Source organism: Coturnix japonica, chromosome Z (assembly GCF_001577835.2).
Source record: "Coturnix japonica isolate 7356 chromosome Z, Coturnix japonica 2.1, whole genome shotgun sequence".
In the NCBI taxonomy this organism is placed as follows: domain Eukaryota; kingdom Metazoa; phylum Chordata; class Aves; order Galliformes; family Phasianidae; genus Coturnix; species Coturnix japonica.
The window spans coordinates 13,164,680-13,180,480 of NC_029547.1; the positions used below are offsets into that span (position 1 = coordinate 13,164,680).

Genomic DNA, 15,801 nt, shown 5'->3' on the forward strand with positions numbered 1-15,801 from the left:
GTCTAGGAATGACAGATCCTAACAGCTGCAAAATAGTAAGCCTCCTCTGCTGGTGCAGATTTCTACAACAGCATGCAGATTGCTCTTCATTGCTGGTGAAAATGCACAGTAGTGGTGACTGTGAAAAACAGTGCTCTGTACCTGTAAATTTGATCTTTCAAATGATGTTAATGTGCTCTTTATATGTATATATATATATATACATACACACATATTTTTATATATGGTTTCCACAGACACTACAACAGCGTAGCGTAGTATGCATTGCGTAGTCTTCCACAGGAGACATCACTTTCATGGCAACCTACACGCGTTAGAAGACAGAATGCTAAAAGCAGGTAATAGGTGGGAAAACAACAGTGCCTCACCAGGCATCCGAGATCCACTGCACAATGGTGGGTGAGTGTCTGTAAAGGACAGCACGTGACTTAACATAAATGGAACATAAAGGGTCTGCAAAATTGGCACACAGGTGGTTTAGACTTCTACCTCAAAAGAACGAGACAGCAAACCAGAGAGAGGAACCATCTTGGGGTTTTTTTTTTTGTGTGTTTTATTTAAGAAAAATTAAAAACTTCTTTCCTATTAATAAAATATTACAATAGCATTTAACATACTACTATATTCTAAGAATAACCTTCGAGTGACTATTACAGCGTTTTTCAAGGCTGGGACTCAGGTCATTTGAGCTCTCATTTTCCTCCACCATCCACAGCAATCAAAAAATCAACTTTTTTGGTAATCCTGAAAAGTGTAAATCACATTGTTACCACAGTAAAGGTGCTGACAGCCCTCATCGAGGCTTTTGCACGCATTTAATACTATTGTTCAGATCCATCTACCCAGAGATAGTTAACGCTGTTCGCTGCAGCAGTTGTACATAACCATTTTCAGTAAATCTACAGGAGAGTGCTAGAATCCAGGCTGAGTTGCATCAGTAGGTATATTTCAAGTAAGACCCAAATTCCATAGTTATTAATTGCATTTGGGATACACTTGAGTGTTTATCTTTCTTGGAAAAGTTAGCCAGTTAAACCTACATTTGAGCCTAAGAAAGGCATTCTGTTCTCATACATCACCTGTACACTCAATAACCTTTTTCACATGCTGTCACTACCCAGCAGAACTGTCTGCAGGAGGAACAACAAATAATTCCCACAAACCTTAAGCAAACACCCAAATTACAGAATTACAGTCTAACTTTAGATATTAATAGGCTGACTTTTATTTTTTCAAGCCAGTGCAGAATGGCACAGGAAACCCGCCTAATCTCAGATCCATATTAAGTGAGGAAAGAGATGACTGCCATATCTTCTACATGCTCAATTTCATGAGCTTACAGCTCTGTAGAAATGCAAATTATCAGGACTGGAATTTGTGTCCTGACTAAGAAGTGCTCCATTTGACCATTTCCCAGAGTGGAAAAGATGGACAATCAGCAGACATCAGTGCCTCCAGTACGTCACTGATCACAACATTTAAGTTCGATGAGTGCTCCCCAAGCCTACAGTGTTTTTCCCTTGTGAAAAAGCAGCACTTCATGGGGATGGCTTCAGTGCAGTCTTAGCAGCCAGCCTCTGATGACAAGATTTTATAAAAGGGTACCCACCGCTTCCCAATTTAGGCTATTCAGTTTCTGGAGTGCCGTCTCAACAGAGCTGAGAAAGATGCTGTGCAAGACACAAGCATTACTTTGAAATTACTTTGAAACGACTTTTGCACATTTCCACCCTCAACAGCAATAAAGATGCTGTGCTTCTAATTCTATTTATAAAAAAGACTATGGAGCTGTTCTTCCAATATTCGCTTTAACTTCATCTTAACTTTAGATTACTGTGCCACATAAGGATGTCAGATGAAATCCAGGATAGTAGTTCTGCAAGCACTAACACTGGCTCTTCTCTCTTGCTACCTTGTTTGGGACTGCAAGATCTACCCTTTTGATACATCCCTTCTCTGTCAGCAACAGAACATAATTTTCTGAGGTGCTTCAACAAGCACTTGAAGCAAATGAAACATACTGACAGTAAAATATCTCAAAAAGTAATGCTGAATTCTTAAGTGCTTTATTTATTTTGAAACTCTGAAGTCCTAGCCTTGTCCAAAGTCTAAGACAGAAGTCTGATTTCCCCTTGTTGAAGAGCAGACTTTTGTGAAGACATTACAGCAATTAATGTTGTGGTTCTGATACGGCTCTGGAAACTCTGCTTATTGACAAATGCAAGATTTCAAACAGTTAAATAGCAAAACTCGAACAGTTCTTCATCTTTTCTGTTCTTTGGCTAATTGGTACATTCTAGGGACACGGACCTCAAAATGCTAATTGCAGACACATGGTGTTGCAAGAGATAAAGAGCTTCAACTAATGACTTTAATTAATTACCCATGGTACTTGACAAGTTCCCACATGGCAGCTGACCCATGGTACTGAGGTCAGCAAAGAGCATGCAAATAGTTAACAGATTAAAGATTCTAATTTCAAAGAAAAATTAAGCCAACAAACTAATGCATTTTACTTGTAATTTGACAGAGTTTAAGACACAGTGGGTTTAAGTGCTTAAACAGTAAGATGAACTGTAAAAATTTAGTTGTCCATCTGAGCTCACGAGGAAATGCATTTTCATGGAAGCATCTCCGTTCCAGCAAGATACCACACTCTTGTATTGAAACAGCCTCATCCTGGTAAAAACAAAACTGGTATTAACCTACTGTCTAACCATTAACCTAACCTAATTGCTATTATCTAGCAAATTCCTGCTGCCAAGATGACAAATTCCAAGCTTTAAAACTGTTTGCCTCTCTGCTAGAAGGGCTGACTAGTTTAGTGTCAGATACAGCTGTCAAGTCCACACAGCTTTTCTGGCTATGAAGGTATGAAGTATATGCTACTGTTTGAGGAAAACTGGAGGTTCCATATGGAAATACACGTTAGGGGATAGGCTTGCTTCTTAAAAGGATCACTGTAATGTATGGAGATCTTCCTTGCCCAGTGTGGTCATAACAGCTTACTTAGTCCAAGGGAGATAGCAGCAATCTCTCTAAATCTGATTTACATTCTCTAATCTATCACCTAAAAGAAATACCATATTTCTTTCTTAGTTCTCCCTTTAAAAAAAAAAAAAAGTTATATGAAGTTGATTAACTCACTAAGAATTTTCTTGTTTGCTTGAGAAACAAGAAGTCTGATAGCCTCTAACTTAGTAGATGATGCCACACCTCATTAAATTAATGGCATTAAGAGATTTCTTCTAATTAACAGATCACTACACATAGTAAAAGAGCCTTTCTGGTACCAATTCTGTTAGATCACTATTAAACCATCCTCACCTTCAAGTGTTTATCCTAAAACATAAATCCTAAAGGGCTCCAGATGGTCCTAGTGCCCAGGGATATTATCCATTCAAAGAGTTTTTACGTTCTGAAATACTGAAAGTACAGCTTTCCCTCTGAGTTCCCATTTTAAAACAGGTGAAACATTAATAATTTACCTTGATCCATTCCCTCTCCTCGTTTCCTTTTTAAATTCAAAAGTGCATGTTGCTGCTCCTTTACAGCTTCCACAGCACAGTTGGGTCTGGGTAGCAGATTTCCTGGAGTGGGTCCTGGGCGATTACTGAAATACTTCTGTTTCAGTGCCTTCATAATCACAGAAAACAAAAAAAAAACAAGAAAAAAAAAAGTGATTAGTATAAGCATCAGAACTGAGATCAATCTTACTCAAGTAAAATGGAAAATGAAGTACAGATCATGATGATGGCTAAAATCACCAGATGTACATTTTAAAAGAGAACCAGAAAAGTTTAAATTAAATGGAGATTGAATGAATTAAGGATGAAAATATTTTAAAAGCAGGGAATAAAACATTCTATGTTATGATTTATGTTGCAAGCTTTGTAACTGAATTTTGAATATTGAATATGATAGTCTGGCTTATATGCTTTTTAGTTGTCTACCTTGGCTACACAGTTGGGAATGGGGATTATCAGAGAGCATTATTCCAAAGTTCTCTGTATAAAACGTGGGAGATATGTTTACTGTATACAGTTAACAGACAGAACTATATGACATTTCATTTCAAACCTGGCTTCTTAGCTTCAAAACGCATTTATGTGATATTTAGAGTACATTCATGAACACTAGGACACAAACAAGTGTACTATACCTGAGTGGCTGTAATTCTAGAACAAGGATTAAATGTAAATAACCCTTGTAGAAGACTAAGTAAATCATCACCAGCTGCACTGAAGATATGTTGAAGAGGCGTTCCAGGGAAAGGCTTAAAAGTGATGTAATCTGGAAGATTTGCCATTCCCTACAAAGATAAGAAAGGGATATCTATTTTTCAAGATTGAAAGAGCTTAGCATCTCACAGAAACAGAACTTCATATCACAGAATCACAGAATTACCCGGGTTGGAAGGGACCTCAAGGATCATGTAGTTCCAACCCCCCTGCCTGGCAGGGCCACCAAACATACACATTTACTAGATCAGGTTGCCCAGGGCCCCATCCAACCTGGTCTTGAACACCTCCAAGGACGGGGCATCCACAACCTCACTGGGCAGCCTGTTCCAGGACCTAACCACCCTTCTAGTAAAGAACTTTCCCCTAACATCCAACCTAAATCTTCCCTCCTTCAACTTAAAACCATTTCCCCTAGTCCTGCTATTATCAGCCCTTTCGAAGAGTTTACTCCCCTCCTGGGAGTAAGTTCCCTTCAGGTATTGAAAGGCTGCAATGAGGTCACCCCGCAACCTTCTCTTCTCCAGGCTGAACAAACCCAACTCCCTCAGCCTGTCCTCATAGGGGAGGTGCTCCAGCCCCCTGATCATCTTCGTGTCCCTCCTCTGGACCCTTTCCAAAATCTCCTTATCTTTTTTGTACTGAGGGCTCCACACCTGGACACAGTACTCCAGATGGGGCCTCACAAGAGCAGAGTAGAGAGGGACGATCACCTCCCTATCCCTGCTGACCACCCCTCTCCTGATGGAGCCCAGGATCCCATTTGCTTTCCGGGCTGCCAGAGCGCACTGATGGCTCATGTTAAGTTTCTCATCTATCAGGACCCCTAGGTCTTTTTCAGCCGAGCTGCTCTCAAGGACAACTCCTCCCAGCCTGTACAGGTGCCTGGGGTTCTTCCGGCCCAAGTGCAAAACCTTACACTTTGCCTCATTAGGTTCACCTGAGCCCAGCTTTCCAGCCTGTCAAGGTCCCTCTGAATGGCATCTGTTCCCTCCACCGTATCGACTGCACCACTCAGCTTGGTGTCCTCAGCTGTATCCACAGCAGAAGCTAACCATTCTTCAGGACACCCTGTTAATATCTGGTCACAGAGCATAGGAATAACAGGTCACAGAAATTACTCTAAGAAAAGAACTGACACAGTATCCATTACCAAGTAATCTTTCATACTCTTGCTTCAGTAGTGAGTAGTACAACAGGAAACAAAGGAAGCATATAGGAACTTTACAGTGAACACAGACAAAGTAAAACTAGCAATTGGCAGAAGAGAGGAGATTCAAAGTGTGCATTTCCTCCTGGCAAGATACTGTCCTCTACCGAGTTTGTCATCCACCATTAGCATTTTGAGCTACTTTTTGAGACACATGTTCTGTTTGTGGACTACAGGGAAGGAAGGTAAAACCAGTTGAACAAAAGATGAACGGCATTTTTCCTCCCTTAAGTACAAAAAACCCAACCCCTTGTGTTCAAATTTCATCATAAAACCAAACCAGTTACAGACAATTACCTAGATGTCAGTATTTTAAAACTTTAAAATCAACATATTTCAGTAAATACATTCATTAAATTTATTCAAGCTAAACATAACATTAACGCTGTATGTGTGCAATCAGTTACAACTTTGACAGTAAGGATTTCAATACTTGAAAAATAGAGGTTTGGAAACAAATTTGGGAATGCATTATCTCTGTTGTGCTAATGAATTGCCTGTCTTCTTTTCTCACCTCCCAAGAACAAGGAAAAAATCACTGCAAAAATCTTTGCACCTTTCCTTTAGAATCTTAGCATAACAGAAATGCTAGGCTAGTATTGCTTTACACAAATTTTTTCATGTGGCTATAGATCAATTTGGTGACCACAGAGCTGAGAGAGCATCCGAACACCATTCATACAAAGGAGAACTGGCATACAGGAGGAACAGCTGTACAATATAATAACCACTGATCCCGCAGGGGTCGGTCTTGGGACTGGTGCTCTTCAACACTTTCATTAATGACACAGATGATGGAATCTCTAGCAAGTCTGCAGACAACACCAAGCTGAGTGGTGCAGTTGATACACTGGAGAGAAGGGAAGCCATCCAGAGGGACCTGGAAAGGCTGCAGAAGTGGGCCCATGAAAACCTAATGAGGTTCAATAAGGCCAAGTGCAGGGTGCTGCACTTGGGTTGGGGCAATCCCAGGTATTTATACAGACTCCTGAAAAAACTCCTTTAGAGCTGCCCCATGAAGAAGGACTTGGAGGCCCTGGTGGATGAGAAGCTGGACATTAGCCAGCAGTGTAAGCCTGCAGCCCAGAAGACCAACTGTGTTCTGGGGTGACCAGCAGGGAGAAGGAGGTGATTGTCCCCCTCTACTCAGCTCTTGTGAGGCCCCATCCAGAATTCTGTGTCCAGGCCTGAGGCCCACAGTACAGGAAGGATGTGGAGCTCATGGAGCGGGTCCAGAGGAGGGACACTAAGATAATCAGAGAGCTGGGGCATGTCTTCTATGAGGAAAGGTTGAGGGAACTGGGATTGTTTAGCCTGGAGAAGAGAAGGCTCCGGGGAGATCTCACTGTGGTCTTCCAGTAGTTGAAGTGTACATATAAACAGGAATGGCGGATAGTGATAGAACAAGGGGAAACGGTTTTAAACTAAGACAGGGGAGATTTAGGTTAGGCATTAGGAAGTTTTTAACCCAGAGGGTGGTGACACACTGGAACAGGTTACCCAAGGAGGTTGTGGATGCCCCATGCCTGCAAGCACTCAAGGCCAGGCTGGATGTGGCTCTGACAGCCTGATCTGGTGACTCTGGTGCCACTGAAAGCTAGTAGTGCCAATCATTAACAAAAAAAATAAATAAAAGGGTCCATGTGGGGGACAGACACTGATTGCTGTGTATTACCACAGAGTTACTCTGCGAAAACATTTCCCCTCAGAACTGTTATTCTGTCTTTTACTGGATCCCAAACCAAAAACCAGGACAGCCCAATTTAAGGTCCAGTAAATTGCTCCCAATTCTGAAAGCAATTAAAGCCTCCCAGGTTAAAATATGAATATATCAAGCATCTCAAGAACATTAAGCAATCAATATCAATTTCATACCAATAGTCATACGAAACTGTGGACCATGAAAGGAAATTAAGATGTCTCTTAACTGCTGCTTGATGCTAACAGTACTGTTGTAATGATTAGATTTGCTGAGGTAAAAATCTCAGTTGCTTATCCTCTTCCACTGTGAGAGAGGCAGCTGTATTTTAGATTTTACTCAAATATTCTGACGTATTCTTTAATTTAATTTCAAAAGCAAAAATAAATATTGCATCAAGTAAAATTGAAGTCAGGGTGTTAAACAGAAAGACTCACAGGCCACTGTTCTTCTGTTGGAGTGCCCAGTGTTTCAAAAATCCTTGTCAGCTGGTCAAGATCAGAGTCTCCAGGCAAAAAAGGAACCTGGAAGAAGGAAACAGCATTACTCATTTAAATAAATTCTACACTTAATTCTAGAAAGTAACTTAAGAGTCGCTCCTCATAATTGCATTATGTATTCAACTTGAATGAAAAATGTGACTATATCTCTGTCGTACCTCAATAAACCCCATTTTACCAGAGAGAATTATCTCCTCACCTCACAATCACACCTCATTAACACACCCTTGCTTTTTGGCAGTACATATATACTTGTGAACAACTGTTTTCAAGGATGAGGCACAGAAGGAGTAACATTTCATAACAATTTCTGATCAACTCCAAGGCAACTCACTAAGAATTGCAACCACTGCTATCAGACTAGGCTAATGCACAAAGGCAAAGACAAATGTTTCACTAGGTCAATGTTGTTGTTGCTCTTTTTAGGTTTTAATAAGGAATATTAAATAATAAAATAAGTTTTGTTACTCATATGCATTAACTATATATTTCATGAGGGCTGCTCCAAAAGTAATGCCTTTTATTTTGTTATGTTGGCCCACAAAGTCAGAGGCAGATGATGATGGTATGACAGTAGAGGCTGAACCTTCCCACCAGTATTTCATTACACGTTGCTGTGTGACAGACAGCAGCAGAGGGGTACTATGACAAAATGGCATCTGACACAAACACAGATGAAGCAAGAGCTGCAACACACTCCACATGGGAAAAAAAACAGCATGCACTGACATCCATCAACACTTGCCAAACATTTATGGAGACCAAACAGCAGATGCGAACACAGTGAGGAGGGTGGATGGTGCATCTCAGCAATGATGCCATCACAACAGCTGTGGAACAGTGATTACCTCCACAGGAACAGATTTCTATAAGCATGGCATGCAGGCTCATGTTCAACACTGGGAAAAAAGCACAGCTAATAGCGGTGACTACACTGGAAAACACTGTTTTATAGCTAAGATTTTGCTCTACCAAACAATTATTGTGCTATTTGTATTAGTTGTTGTTTCCATGGAAATAAACAGGAGTCATCACTTCTGTAGCATTCCACATATGCAGCCCAAGATTATCCCTGTTCACTCAACATGGCCCAGGCAAGCCAAAAGGTTGGACACCTGTGGTCTAATCTATGTTTATGCATGCACTACTGGTGCACCCCCCACCTTCATTTCCTACTTTCATGTTTTCAGAAGAGCTACGTAACAGACTGCTTACTCCTATAAAGCCTATTTATGGATGATTACATCTGTGTATCTTATGTAGGAGTGATATTATGTAATCTTGACCATCTTCAGCTTCACTCCAGCCTGTGAACTAGACACATTTTACAACAACAACAGAAAATTTTCAGCTCATTACAAATAAATCCACAGTTGATGTACTGGTGGTAATTATTCCCAATTATTGGGAAACAATTTATGAAAAATAAGAATGTACATGCACACCTACTCTGCCAGATTTTCTAGAAATATCATAAATGAAAACTGATGAATGGCTGCGTGAAAGGCAAACACCAAGAGGACTGGAAGAGTAACTCTTTAATCACCTTCCCCAAGGCAGAGCTGTGACACTGTGTTGTACTTTTTCGCCTACCTGTTCTTTAAAGTTTCCATTAATTGTAATGATTTTGGAATCTCAGCTTATGTGAAAAATTTTGTTTCCTTACAGGTAGCAAACTTCTGGGAGGTGTTCCCTCCCTGCTCCCTTTCATTACCTCCAAGAAAGTAGCTTAACTTTTTATTGGTGACAGTACTGCAGGGCAGAAGAAACCTACAACTAAGACGCACTGAAGAAAAAATAAAAATTCTTACATTTGAAGACTTACCCTGAGAAGCAACTCAGCTAGAATACAACCAACAGCCCACATATCGACACCAACTCCATACATTCTAGATCCAAAGAGCAGTTCTGGAGATCGGTACCACCTGAACAGAAAAAATATTTTAGGAAAACATCCTGGTATCACTTGATGTCAAGTGCTGCATGCTGCAGCAGTGCAGTAATTACAAAAAAAAAAAATTAAGTGTATTTTTATTATTATTTATCTTTAATAAATGTTACTTTAAGACACAATTCCTTTCAGCTTTCAAAAACATTACTAGCAACAGACTTATAGATTAATTTTGTGCAAAATACATCCTGGCAGCAATTATTTGAAGCTGTCGGCAAAACATACACTGCATTTCAAACAACAGTTTCACTGATGCCTTTTAATTGAATGAAGATGTTAAATAGTTCCACCGTATAGTTTCAGCACTACAGTAGACAAAGGAAACCTTATCTACTCTGTCTCTCTGAAAGCTAGATTTATAGGTAAATACATGTTAATTTCATGTGCTTCAAAACCATATCATTTCACAGAACAACCATCAGGGACATAAATTCCAACCATTCTTAGAGAGACTATATTAAAAAGCACTTTATTATGCTTTCTGTTATGAAACTTTTTGCCACTATAATCATAGCACTTGAGCTAGAAATCAAACTTTAAACATGTTGTTTTAACATGGCGTATTCCACAAGGTAACATGTAATAGTTACCATCAATCTAAGAAATGTCTTACCTTGTTACTACTTGGTGTGTGTAAACTCTGTTTGGGCTTCCAAAAGACTTTGCCAAGCCAAAGTCAGCTAATTTCAAAACACCATTTTCATCTAACAACAAATTATTTGGTTTAAGATCCTGTCAGGGCAGAAAGCAAAGAAGGAATCCTGTCATTGTTAATAAAAACAGACATACAGCGAACATTTCAGCAAGAGTACAGTAACAGTATTCTAAAACCTACTCTTCTGAGTATATTTTGATTTTTTATGCTGTGATGAAGAAAACAAACAAGACATCATTTCCACATAAACGAAAATAAAAACTAATCATACATCTCAATTTGAATATTAAGCTATTTAATTTCCAGAGTTCAAAAACACAAATTTATGGTAGGTGTTTGCTTTGCTGCAGGAACATTAGTTCTGTCTTACTGCACTGTTAAAAAAAAAGAATAATATAATCCCTAATTTTAATGACAGCTGGAGATGTCATGGGATTGGTATAGTTCAATACAGCAACAGTGTTGTGGGTTGGCCACAGCCAGCAGGCACGTAACCATTGCTTGCACTGCCAACTCCTCACACCCAGGTGGAAGACAAAATTTACTTATATCCCAGCATTGTTAATTATCATTATTATTATTTTACACTGTTGTACCACTGGCAGCATTTTTCGGGGCCACCTGGGTCAGCTGCCCCACGTGCTGCATCCCTTCCCAATTTCTGGCCCACTCTAAGCAGATTTTGTTGGGTTAGAGGCAGAGTGGAAAAAGGCTTGACAATGCGCAAGCAGAGTTCAACAGATTGAAAAATGCCATTGTTTTAAGCTACAAATTCAAAACAGAGCATCATGCAAACTCCTGTGTAGAAAGTTAACTTCATCTAAGCCCGACTAGATCACAATTCTAACCAAAAGTCTCACTTGAGACTGTGAACTGAATCCTTCCGTGTGGAAAGAAAATGAATATTCTCACTGATACTTGCTGAATGTTTATGGAGGCCAAACACTGGATGTGAACACAGTGAAGAGAAGGGTGGTGTGTTTCACCAGTAGAGACAGTGGGTGATGTCTGCTGGAGCAGGTTTTTATGAATGTGGTATGTAGGCTCTTGCTCATTGCTGATGAAAACGGTGCTGACACTGTTTTGTAGCTAAGAGTTTGTCCTGCCATATAGAGCTATTGTGCTTTTTGTATTGTAGTTTCCATGGCAATTAATAGAAAGCACTACTTATGGAATGATTTACACCTATAAGCATCTACACAATAGATGTCAGTAATTCTTAACATTTCTAGTGTTGCAATTGCCACTACTCAACTGCTAGAGCAACCCTATGCATTCTAAACCAATGAAAGCCAGTTTTCAGACTAATTCAATCAAAAGTGATATTTGTTATAGGAATAAGGGCATTTAGAGCATGCTTACCCTGTGCAGAATCCACTGTTGATGTAAATACTCTAACCCTTGAAGTGTCATCAGCATATACGCTTTGATGTGAGACTGTGTTAATACAATACTAGTATCCTTGATAATAACCTGCAAGTGTTAGATTGATATGGGTAGACTGGTAAGCACAAAAACTTATAACACAAAATTATTCAACTCAAAAGTCAGTTTATACTTTAGGATAAAGCTGGAATTTGTAGCTACATATACATGTATAATGGGTTAATTTCTTCCAGAGCACAGATAATGTGAGCATGTACAGATTTGACACGACAGTCACCCAAAACGTCTTCTCAGCAGTGCTCCAAAATGAAGAATCTGCACTAAAGTATTCAATAAAAAGGTACTGGCAACAGACAAGCTAATGAAACATCCTTAAGATTCAGGCCTGCAAGCACACGCCACTGTCAAATTTAAAAGAAGGGTTCAGGAGTATGTGACTTCTAGTCAGATAATTACTCGGCATACTTGAATAATATCACACTTACTTGAGCATGTTTTACGTTACTGTGCTTAGCAATTGCATTCTGAGATCCTGGCTTATGATCAGTGGTTCTATGCTCTGACTGAAGCCCTAGAAAACTAATATAGTAAACATAATCCGTTTCTTGATAAAGGTGCTGACAGAAAGTACTTTAAAGGCATTTTCAATTGAAAATACTGTCTCACTATTCCAACTCTTTTAAAGGTATGATCTTAAATTACATAATGAAAGAATGAGACAACTTTCTAAAAAAGAAATAAAAAACACACAGTAACAGTAAGGCTATGAAAATATATTTTTCAAAATGCATTTTCAAAATGTATTTGAAGATATTGAAATTTATTGAAATTATCTTAATTTGACTTACCTCAAGGTCCGTTTCCATAAAATCAAATACTAAGCTAATATTAGATTTGTGTCCAAATGCATCTAACAGCTGTAAAACAAAATGTGCTATGATGAATGACACTCTCATAATTCCCGTTTCCTAAAATTCCATTCTACTTTAGTTTGCATGTGCATTTTCAATTTACTGGCAGAGACAAACAGGCACAGGGCTACTCACTGCCTAGACCTCATCATCAAGAGGAACCCTAATCCACCTGCTCACACCTCACACAGGTGGAATCCCTGCCACCCTCCCCAGGCAGCAGCAGGCTCAGGCACTCCCTGCAGCCAGAGAACAGCTACATTTCTGGGCAGGCCCTCTGTCTGGGTTGCCAAAATCTTTCTGGAATAAACCTGCTTTCTGATAGAGAACATGTTTAGGCCTGCAGTCCCAGAGACTTTCCAAGAGGAAAGCTAGTCTCCTGAGCACAGACTGACAACATTTACATTCATCACCACTTGATCCACATCCACAGCACTGTATGGGCAGTGTGGGCTGTGCTCACTCACTGAACCTCCCCATTCTCAGTGGGCAGCAACAATGGTTACTCACCTGGTAGCTCACCCTAGGATACTTTAAGCTTGTTATCAGGTGCAAACAATAAGGACTAGAGTTTAAACTGTGCCGCTAATGTGCCAGCTCCACCCTTGCTGACTCAGGAGCCAACCCACAAGCTGGCAGCTCCCCAGTACAAGCGCAGCCTTTTTTACTTCAGATCCCTTGTTCCAGATCCCTTTCCCAGTGCAGTTTTACCTTCTCTGAAGCCAGTCTCTGCAGCAAAAATTCACTGTACTTACACCAATAACATTCGGGTGGCTTAGTTCCTGTAACAATTTTATTTCTCTCAGCGCTGTTCTGTTGATTCCTATATTGAAAAAAATAATTAAACAGAATATAATTAATAATTTCAAGTTAAACTCCAGCAAAGAAACCTCTTATTCTGTTGTTCATTGATTACTTAATATTACAGTCCTTTTCCTCAGCACTCATGTATTTGTTAAAGCCAAGCAGACTGTCACAAATACATAGACTGCTGCAGGCAAGGTATGAATAACAACTAGAAGATATAGATTATGAAGGAAAATACACATCCCTTTGGCTTACTGGCAAGCAAACACTACTGCATTATGTTGTGCAAGATGTTTTGCCTACGCATGAGCTGAAAAACAGTGTTATTTCCATGGTGGTTTCATTCAACATATAAGATTCCAGCGAAGATTTAGATGCAAAGATCTTGATGGCTTAGTTGATACTCTGCCTATTTTAATTCCTTCTTTAGAAAAAAAAAAGAGACAACGTCCGCTTTCATGTGGACATATTTTTTATATTCAGAAAAAAAAGTATGCAAGCCAATATCATTATTCCATGCTATACTTGTGATTGGGTTCCACCTAAACAGTCATATACGCACAGTTAAACATACAGTATGAGAATGCTGTATTTCGGATGTTATTTTTTCTGTCCCTCTAGGTTGGGAAGGAATCAATCACCCAATCAGCAGAAGCAAAACAAACAAAGACAGCTTATACAGCATGAACTTGTTTTAACACTTACCATCTTTAGCTTCTGATCGATGTCCCAGTTTAATCTGAAAATAAGTGCCTCATATTATATAAGGTCAAGTCACAATCCCCAACAGTTTAGTTGTTTAATTAAAAAAAAAAAGATTAAAATAAGTTCATTAAAATACATTAACAATTCTGAATATCTTACAAGGGCTGCTCTGCAAGTAATGCCTCCTATGTTAGTGGTCTATGATGTCAGAGGCGGATGCTAGCATGGCAGTAAGAGGCTGAACCTTCCCATTACATGGTGTTGTTATCTGACAAAAGGGCAGCGGGGGGTACTCTGACAAAACGACATCTGACATGGATGCACAGAGGAAGCAAAAGTGTGTTGCTGAATTTCTCCATGCAGAAAAATGGCACCTAATAACATTCATAGAAGCTTGCTGAACATTTATGGAGATCAAACAGTAAGTGTGAGCAAAGTGAGGGAGCAGGTGATGAATTTCAGCTCAGGTGACAGCAACAGCAAGTCATCCCCACTCATACAGATTTATGGCAACACAGCACGCAGGCTTTAGCTCATTGCTAGTGAAAATGTCTAATTAACGGTGGTGTCTATGCTGAAAAATAGTTCTTGGTAACTTAGAGTGTGCTCTATCTGCTATAGTTTCCACAGAAGTAAAATGGAGGCACTGTTTTCAGTCCAGCACAATTCCACCTCTCCCAGCGTAGCACAGGACATTAAGGCTGGATACCCATGGACTACATGATCTTCTTTTCCAATGTACCAATCCTGTGAATTCTCACACACTACACACGACAGCAGTTCAACAGAAGCACCGTGCAGGACAAGGCTCCCAGTGACACCACAGCGGGGTGTTCCAACACTCACCTTTTTGATAGCAACGATCTGACCCGTGTTCTTGTCCTTTGCCTTATACACAGTAGCAAACTAAAGGGAGAGAGAGAAAGAGACGCGTGACCACGGCGGCAGGGCAGCCCACAGCCCAGAGCCAGAGTCACTACGGTGGGTGAGCGGGAGGGCGATCGGCCCGGCCAGCCACGCTCCCTCCCGCACCCAGCCGCCCCTCAGAGGGCCCCGGCGGCCACACCGCACCCACCGGCCGCTCACCTGTCCCTCCCCTAAGAAGTCTAGTTTCTCATAGCGCTTAGCACGAGCCCGCGCATCCATGGCTGCCAGCTGGGAAAAGCAGCACAGCCCTAAGGCCGGAGAACGAGGCACAACGGAAGAGCAGCACGGCCCTTTATCGGCGCCCGCCTCCAGACCCGCCTACCTGCACCATGAGCGCGCAGCCTGATGCCGTCAGCTCGGAGGCGGGTACTAGGAGGGCTGCGGCCCGGCACACGCTGTGCGATGCTGCTCGTGCCCTGATGGCTGTGTGTGATTAGCTCCGGAGCGGGCAGCTGCCCCACAGAGCTCATTAAGGAGGTTAAACCATGTCCTGGCTGAGTCTGTGATCATGAGGAACGGGGGCCTGACAAAAAGCAGAGTGGGGATCCTGAACTTCAGGAGAATTAACTTATTTAAAAGCAGCTTATTATAAACAGGACATCGTAGGACTTTTTATATAGTCTGATGATGACAGGACACAGAGAAATGGTTCTAAACTAAAAGAGGCGATATTCAGATCAGATGGTAGGGGAAAACTATCAACTCGTGTTGGGGGTTGGAAGGAGTCAAAGAACTGGAAGAGTTTGTCTGAAGAAGGTGTAAATGCCCCCATCCCTGGATGTATTCAAGGCCAGACTAGCTGGAGCCAT

General features: G+C 40.7%; 1 protein-coding gene across 4 annotated transcripts; it reads right to left on the minus strand.

Moving 5' to 3' along the window:
* Window positions 1-524: 524 nt before the first annotated feature.
* On the minus strand, window positions 525-15,390 carry CDK7 (cyclin dependent kinase 7). Of its 4 annotated transcripts, none has more exons than XM_032441312.1 (12): window positions 15,315-15,390; window positions 14,912-14,971; window positions 14,066-14,099; window positions 13,309-13,376; window positions 12,491-12,559; window positions 11,619-11,729; window positions 10,215-10,333; window positions 9,476-9,575; window positions 7,588-7,674; window positions 4,163-4,312; window positions 3,489-3,636; window positions 525-1,670 (listed from the first exon to the last, which is right to left on the minus strand). In XM_032441312.1, exons 1-12 carry the CDS (start codon window positions 15,321-15,323, stop codon window positions 1,630-1,632), a joined length of 996 nt encoding a protein of 331 aa, XP_032297203.1. In that variant the 5' UTR covers window positions 15,324-15,390; the 3' UTR covers window positions 525-1,629. The 4 variants fall into 4 exon arrangements, with proteins under 4 accessions (XP_032297203.1, XP_015704114.1, XP_015704115.1 ...); XM_015848628.2 differs by lacking the exon at window positions 15,315-15,390 and adding an exon at window positions 15,152-15,308; XM_015848629.2 differs by lacking the exon at window positions 15,315-15,390 and adding an exon at window positions 15,152-15,308 and having other exon boundaries at window positions 527-744.
* Window positions 15,391-15,801: the final 411 nt, after the last annotated feature.

Coding starts and splice junctions, on each gene's coding strand:
- CDK7 (XM_015848628.2), bottom strand. CDS start 15,211: ATGGATGCGCGGGCTCGTGCTAAGCGCTATGAGAAACTAGACTTCTTA. Junction 14,972..15,151: donor ACTTCTTAGGGGAGGGACAG/GTGAGCGGCCGG, acceptor CTCTCCCTTTAG/TTTGCTACTGTGTATAAGGC. Junction 4,313..7,587: donor CAACAGAAGAACAGTGGCCT/GTGAGTCTTTCT, acceptor TTATCTTTGTAG/GGAATGGCAAATCTTCCAGA.